Source organism: Fusarium pseudograminearum, chromosome 4 (genome assembly GCF_000303195.2).
Source record: "Fusarium pseudograminearum CS3096 chromosome 4, whole genome shotgun sequence".
Taxonomy (NCBI): Eukaryota; Fungi; Ascomycota; class Sordariomycetes; order Hypocreales; family Nectriaceae; genus Fusarium; species Fusarium pseudograminearum.
In genome coordinates, this window is record NC_031954.1 from 4,578,425 (window position 1) to 4,585,442 (window position 7,018).

The 7,018-nt window shown below is 16.8% G+C and overlaps 1 protein-coding gene across 1 annotated transcript, besides 35 other annotated features; it reads right to left on the reverse strand.

Moving 5' to 3' along the window:
* Nucleotides 1-100: 100 nt before the first annotated feature.
* Nucleotides 101-238: a microsatellite.
* Nucleotides 239-257: 19 nt separating this feature from the next.
* Nucleotides 258-387: a repeat region.
* A 47-nt stretch (nucleotides 388-434) lies between these two features.
* Nucleotides 435-548: a microsatellite.
* Nucleotides 549-642: 94 nt separating this feature from the next.
* Nucleotides 643-690: a repeat region.
* Nucleotides 691-924: 234 nt separating this feature from the next.
* Nucleotides 925-1,106: a mobile genetic element.
* A 44-nt stretch (nucleotides 1,107-1,150) lies between these two features.
* Nucleotides 1,151-1,187: a repeat region.
* Nucleotides 1,188-1,344: 157 nt separating this feature from the next.
* Nucleotides 1,345-1,379: a repeat region.
* A 55-nt stretch (nucleotides 1,380-1,434) lies between these two features.
* Nucleotides 1,435-1,521: a repeat region.
* A 23-nt stretch (nucleotides 1,522-1,544) lies between these two features.
* Nucleotides 1,545-1,610: a repeat region.
* Nucleotides 1,611-1,654: 44 nt separating this feature from the next.
* Nucleotides 1,655-1,706: a repeat region.
* Nucleotides 1,680-1,734: a repeat region.
* Nucleotides 1,735-1,830: 96 nt separating this feature from the next.
* Nucleotides 1,831-1,887: a repeat region.
* Nucleotides 1,888-1,897: 10 nt separating this feature from the next.
* Nucleotides 1,898-1,938: a repeat region.
* Nucleotides 1,939-2,048: 110 nt separating this feature from the next.
* Nucleotides 2,049-2,157: a repeat region.
* Nucleotides 2,090-2,171: a repeat region.
* A 42-nt stretch (nucleotides 2,172-2,213) lies between these two features.
* Nucleotides 2,214-2,270: a repeat region.
* An 82-nt stretch (nucleotides 2,271-2,352) lies between these two features.
* Nucleotides 2,353-2,403: a repeat region.
* Nucleotides 2,404-2,487: 84 nt separating this feature from the next.
* Nucleotides 2,488-2,595: a microsatellite.
* Nucleotides 2,596-2,750: 155 nt separating this feature from the next.
* Nucleotides 2,751-2,792: a repeat region.
* A 327-nt stretch (nucleotides 2,793-3,119) lies between these two features.
* Nucleotides 3,120-3,187: a repeat region.
* A 261-nt stretch (nucleotides 3,188-3,448) lies between these two features.
* Nucleotides 3,449-3,573: a repeat region.
* Nucleotides 3,574-3,637: 64 nt separating this feature from the next.
* Nucleotides 3,638-3,701: a microsatellite.
* Nucleotides 3,702-3,787: 86 nt separating this feature from the next.
* Nucleotides 3,788-3,836: a repeat region.
* A 219-nt stretch (nucleotides 3,837-4,055) lies between these two features.
* Nucleotides 4,056-4,111: a repeat region.
* A 38-nt stretch (nucleotides 4,112-4,149) lies between these two features.
* Nucleotides 4,150-4,220: a repeat region.
* Nucleotides 4,221-4,420: 200 nt separating this feature from the next.
* Nucleotides 4,421-4,511: a repeat region.
* Nucleotides 4,512-4,716: 205 nt separating this feature from the next.
* Nucleotides 4,717-4,766: a repeat region.
* Nucleotides 4,767-4,825: 59 nt separating this feature from the next.
* Nucleotides 4,826-4,853: a repeat region.
* Nucleotides 4,854-4,937: 84 nt separating this feature from the next.
* Nucleotides 4,938-4,980: a repeat region.
* Nucleotides 4,981-5,112: 132 nt separating this feature from the next.
* Nucleotides 5,113-5,225: a repeat region.
* Nucleotides 5,117-6,901, reverse strand: FPSE_01427 (uncharacterized protein; the record flags this gene model as incomplete). The annotated part of the gene is made up of 8 exons (XM_009254547.1): nucleotides 5,117-5,120; nucleotides 5,174-5,190; nucleotides 5,382-5,396; nucleotides 5,492-5,512; nucleotides 5,831-5,841; nucleotides 6,419-6,434; nucleotides 6,707-6,726; nucleotides 6,900-6,901. Coding segments are annotated over 8 exons (106 nt in total), but the record flags the coding sequence as incomplete, so codon positions are not given.
* Nucleotides 5,335-5,427: a repeat region.
* Nucleotides 5,348-5,433: a repeat region.
* Nucleotides 5,445-6,680: a mobile genetic element.
* Nucleotides 6,902-6,909: 8 nt separating the features above from the next.
* Nucleotides 6,910-6,975: a repeat region.
* A 23-nt stretch (nucleotides 6,976-6,998) lies between these two features.
* Nucleotides 6,999-7,018: a repeat region.

The following is a 7,018-nucleotide window of genomic DNA, read 5'->3' on the forward strand; positions in this document are numbered from 1 at the left end:
AGGTGAGAAAAGGTGTGCGGGGTAGAGGGGTGTACGGGGTAGTAGTGAACTAGTCTAGACTAGTTTACTACTACCCTATATACCCCTCTACCCCACACACTTATAATAGCATTATAATATAATATAGTAGCTTACTTTAGATAATTCTATAATTATATATATTAATTTAATTAAATCTATATTTAATATACTATTTAATTAATAGTTATATTATTTACTATTTTTTTTATAATTTATTTTTTAGCTTTTTTTATAGCTTTTTCCTTTAATCTATATATTATATTCTTTTTAATTAGATTTTTTACTATAATAATTTTATTAATTAAAAGGAAAGTTATATTTAAGTTAAATTAAATTAAGATTTAATTAATAGATTTTTTTATTATAGCTAAAGCTTTAAGAATAGCTTTTTCCTCTTTAAGGCATTAAATTTAATTATTTTTATTATTAATTAATTTTATTATTTTCTTTATAATATAATTAAAGTTATAAATTAATATATTTCTTTTACTTTAAGTAATTTTTTATTATTTTTAAATATTAATATTTCCTTAAGGTATACTTTAAGTTATATTATTAATTACTTATAGCCTCTTTAGTATTATAAGTATATTAAAGGTCTTATATTTTCTCTCTTTAGGCTTTAATACTTTTATTACTTTCTTTATATTAATTAAAAATATATTAAAAGCTAAAAAACTACTTATTATATTCTTATAGCTTATTATTATAACTTAATATATAACTACTTAAGCCCTATTATTTTCCTCTAATTATAGGTATTTCTACCTCTATTAAATTAATTAGACTATAAGCCGCTAAGATCTATAATTTACAGCTTATAAGTAGACTTATAATATAAGCCTAGGCTTATAATATAAGCTAAGAACTTATAATATAAGCCTTACTTAAGACTATAAGCCTCCTTAAGTATATATATATCTACTTTAATATTAATATAATTAGCTTACTAGCTATTAATAAGACTTCTTTACTTAAATATACTTAACTTATTTTATTTACTATTAAGAGATATAATACTTTATTATTACTTAATAATGCCTTATATATTTACTAATATAAACCTAAAATAGACTAATTTATCCTTTAAAAACTCTAACTATTATATATTAATAGCTCTTATTTAGACTATATTATATTTATATTAAGTAATACTTTATATAATAGCTCTTAATACTATTTACTTAAGTATCCTATTAAATAATATTAAAATAGCTATTAAACTTAAAAACCTTAAAAAGATTATTAAAGATCTTAAGAAAGAGAAAGCTAAAAAAAGTAAAAAAGCTATTAAAGACTAAATTAATAACTATAACTTAAGAGAATATATAAAAGTAATTACTTTTAAATTATTTATAGGAAAATTAGCTAATATAATACCTTTTATTACTTAAATAAAAAGATACTTTTAGCTTTTTTTTAAATATATTAACTTACTAAAAAAGAAGCTTTTTTTTATAATATTACTTATTTAAAGCTTTATATAAAATTAATTTAAATCTATTCTTAGGGACTATCTAGAGAATAATAAAATTATCTAAAATAATAAAACCTAGAAAATATTTATAAATTAAATAAACTTTAAAAAAGCCTTAAAAGCTAACTTTAGAACTATTAATAAAGAATAATAAGCTATAATAGAAATTATAAGCTTATACTAAATAAAATTATATATTAAATATTTAGCTTAATTCTAATAACTTATATATAAAACCTAATAGAATAATAATACCTTTATAGAAATCTATTATTAAGGATTAAAAAAGGAAATCTAAGATACTTTATTTAAAAAAGACTACCTAAAAGATCTAAATATATATATTATTATAGCTATTAAAATTAATAAATAATAATATAAATAATAAAGGGAAAAAGCTATAATAAGGAAATATATTATATTTATTTTAAATTATTAAAGTAACCCTAGATAATAAGCTAACTAAAGAAAGTCTTAATAAGTTAATACTTCCTATAGAACTTAAATAAGACTAATAAATATTATAGCTACTTAAATAAATAGATTACCCTTAATATATTAAAACTATAATAAGAAAAGCTATTAAGAAAGAAAATATTATAATCTAATAAAAACTAATTAAAAATATTAATTAATATTAAAAAGTAAGAATATTTAAAGTATTAACTTAAAAGGGGAAAAACCTTAAATAGTTATATATTTAATTAGAAAGGTCTAATAGAAATTAATATTAAAACTAATAACTATTAATAATAATAATATTACTATTATAGCTACTTATAAAGGAAAAAGAAATATCCCTTAATAGGATACTTAACTTATACTTATAGGAATAGCTTAAATAGATAATATCCTAATATAATTAAAATAATTTAAGCTTTATTATAATAATCTTAATTATATTAGCGCTAAAAAACTTATTAATAAGGTAAACTTTTAATACTTTACTAGGGAACTATATATTAGAATTATATTAAATCTATAGCTTAATAATATAACCTTATAATATAATAATAAAAGAATATAATAATAAGATAACCTAAAATAGATATATTAAGAATTAATATAAGAAAAGGTAAAAACTAAATAAAATAATAATATCTATATCTATATTATAACTTAAAAAGAGGCTAAAAGTAGTTAAGCTGCTTTAGAATAACTAATTGTAATAAGAGAACTCTAAAAATACCTTATAAGCCTAGACTATATATAGATTTTATAGATATCTTATACTATATATTACTATAAACTCTATAAATAAGATAAAATTAACTATAATTATTTTCTTATTATAGTTAAGGAATATATATATTAGAAAGCCTATATACCTATTAAAGTAATAAGGTATTATATCTATTAGAAATATAATAACTACTAAATAGTATACTTAAAGTTTAATTAGATTACTTAAAATAAGGCATTAAATTATATTAAAAAAGGAAAATAAATAGATTAATAGAGAAAAAATATCTATATAGTAAAAGAATTAGATAATAAATAACTTACCTAAGATTAGAGATATAATATAAAGGAAAATAAAGATTATAGCCTTACCTTAAAGCCCTATAAACTATAACTCTATAAGTAAATAGAACTATAAGATTAATAACTTACTAAAGACTATTAAGAAGAATTAAAATAAAAAAGTAAATACTTAAATAATAACTTATATTATAATAAAGAATATAACCTTTATTACTTTAACTAAGGAAAAGATAATAGCTTATTATACTAATAGAGCTATAGTATAGTAATAAAAGTAATAGGGATATAATAAAACCCTTAAGAGTTCTATAAGTAATTAAGAATAATTAATAAAATTACCTAAAACTAAAAGTATAAATTAAAGGAATATAGCTTATAGTATTAATAGACTATATAGCTAAAGTTAATATAATTAACCTTAAAATAGTTAACTGCTTAAAGCTATTATAGAAAATTAAGACTTACTTTTATTTAATAAAAAACTTAAAAAGATAACTATTTTTATATAATAAAGGACTTATTACTTATAAAATTAATTACCTTAAGATATTTATTAAAACTTAAAGATAGAATATTAATATTAATATTATCCTTATATTAAGCTATAACTTAATATTAAGATATCTATAGTTATATTACTATAACCTATAAGATATTAATTAAAGAATTAATTAAATTAATTAAATAGAAGATTACTTTAATAATAGATTAACTAATTTAGAAATAGATAAAAAACTGAGATTTTAAACTTTAATTAAACCTAATAGTAAAATTAAAAGTAAATTAAGCTTTTACCCCCCTCTAAAAAAAGTATAAAATAAATAAAAATAAGGTAAAATAAGAAAAATTAAAAAGACTATTATAACTTTTAGAAACTAGCTATAAATACTAAATAAATAGCTATAATAGTAATTAAAAATAATAAATAGACTTTAAAATATACTAAAAGAGTATTATATCTATAAAAAACTATTTAAGGAAGAATTTAATATAAAGATACTATAGTATAGCTATTAAGACTATAAGATTTACCTTATATTAAATAATTTACCTTTCTAAAAGATTTATAACCTTAATAAAATATAACTTATAATACTAAAAGAATATTTAAATAAGGAATTATATAAAGGTAATATATAGATCTTAATATTTACTATAGGATTCCCTATTATATTTATACTTAAGAAAAATAGAAAATTATAATTTATTATAGATTATAAGTAATTAAATGCTATTACTATTAAGGATTAAATATTACTTCTACTTATTATAAAACTTAAAGATTGCCTATAGGGAAAATAAATTTTTATTACCTTTAACCTTAAAAGAGCCTATAACTTAATTTATATTAAGGAAAGTAATAAATAGAAGACTACCTTTAAAATAAAATTTAGACTATTTAAGTATTTAATTATACCCTTTAGACTTATTAATACCTTAATAATATTTTATAATAATACCTTAATATCTTTATAGTTTATTACTTAAATAATATTCTAATCTTTTTAGATAATAAAAAAAAATATAAGGAATATATCTATAAGGTCTTAAAAGTACTATAAGATATTAATCTACTAATAGAACTAGAGAAAAGTTACTTTTATATTATTAAAGTTAACTTCTTAAGATATACTATTTTATTAAGAGAAATTTAAATAGATTAAAAGATAATCGCTATAATTAAAGATTAGCTAAAACCTATAGATATTAAGATAGTATAAAGCTTCTTAGGCTTTATTAATTACTATTAATAATTTATTAAAGATTTTAATAAAATTATAAACCCCCTTATAAAACTTATAAAAAAGGATTATAAGTTTATTTAGCTAAAAGATACTTAAGATATATTTAAGTAATTATATAATATAATCCTTAAAGAACTAGTTCTAATTATATTTAACCTTATAAAAGAAATTAAATTAGAAATAGACTTATTAGACTTTACCTTAAGAGGATAAATTAATTAATAAGATAATAAAAGATAATTATATCTAATAGCTTTCTATTTATATAAACTATATAGAGCTAAACTTAATTACCTTATATATAATAAAGAATTTCTAGCTATAATTAACTATTTTAAAGAATTTAAATATTACCTTATAGAAAGTCTTTATTAGATTAAAGTCTATATTAACTATTAGAATATTTTATATTTTATAATAATATAAGAATTAAATTGCTAATAACTTTATTATATAGAATATCTATATAAATTTAATTTTATAATTATATATTATAAGGGATTAAATAATAGATAAGTAGATATTATTAATAGAAGACTAGACTATAATACTAATATAATAAAAGCTAAAGAATAAGTCTTAGAGCTTAATATAAAAGGAGAATACTAATTTACTTAACTAATAAAAATAATTATAAGAATAATATAAGATACCTTAAATATAAAGGACTATATAGAAAATAAATAATAAAAATAAATAGTATAAGAGATATATAAATACCCCTTATATAGATATTAGGGCATTATAAAGACCTTTAAATAACTATAAGGTTATTATAACTAGCCTAATATAAAGAAGTTAATAGAAACTATTATTAAATAATATAATATTTATATATAGATTAAATTATAAAGGTATAAGCCTTATAGAAACCTATAAGCACTCCTAATTACTTAAAGACCTTAGGATTTAATTATAATAGACTTTATTACTAAATTACCCTTATTAGAAAAACCTTTAATTAGAATCTTTTATAATAGTATTATAATTATTATAAATTATCTTATAAAATTTTCTTATTATTTACCTTATAAAGAATTAATAGATATAAAAGAACTTATATATATCTTCTATAGGTATATTATTAGTATATATAGCTTACCTTAAGAGATCCTATTAAATAGAAGATTAATATTTACTATTAAGTTCTAATAAGTACTTATATCCTATTTAAGACTTAATTACTAACTTATTATAGTATTCTAGCTATAAGTAAATAGATAAATAGAATATATAAATTAAGTCTTAAAATAATATTTATAATATTATATTAACTATAAATAAGATAATTAAGTTAAAAAGCTACCTATTATATAACTAGCTTATAATACTACTTATAATAAGAGTATAAAATTAATACTAATTTATATTAACTTTAGATTTATATCTAATAGCTATTATATAGCTTAAGAAGTATTAATAATTAATCTTACTATTAAAATTAAAGTAGAAAATATAAAAAATCTATATAAAGAAATAAAAAATAAATTAGAATTTATTAAAAAGAGAATAATAAGATACTATAATATAAAAAGGATTAAAAGATTAACCTTTAAGGAGGGAGAGATAGTCTACCTATTAATAAAAAATATTATAATAAAAAGGCTAATATATAAATTAGATTTTAAGTATATTAAATCTTATAAAATTTTATAAAAAATCTTAAAAAATAACTATAAATTAGACTTACTACTAAAGGTTAAGATCTATTTAATCTTTTATATTTCTTTACTTAAGTTAGCTGCTAATATAATATAAGTTAAGATTAGTAATAAACTAAAAGAAATTAATAGACTAGAAACCTATAAAGTAAAAGTAATTAGAGAAATATATAAAATAAATAGATAAATAGAATACTTAATTAAATAGAAAAACTACCTAAAAAATAAAAATATATAGGAACTATTAAAATACCTAATTAATACCTAATAACTCTTAAAGAACTTTTATTAGTAATAAGTAATAACTTAATAAATACCTTATTCCAGTTAATAACCCCTATAGTATTAGATAATTATATCTCTACTATAATAAGAGACTTTATATTCTCTATAACCTTTAATTTATTAAAAGTCTTAATATTATAATAAAGTATCTCCTTAGTATACTCTTAAAGCTACTGCTTTTAATAATATAACTGCATAAGACAGTTTAAATGCTTATTTACTTACTGCTATAAGGATAATAGATTATTTTTAGTAATTTCTTTTTCTTATTTTAAGTAATGTTTTTTAATAATAAAATAATCTGCTAAACTATATCTTAGCTATAAAAAAAAAAAAAAAAAAAA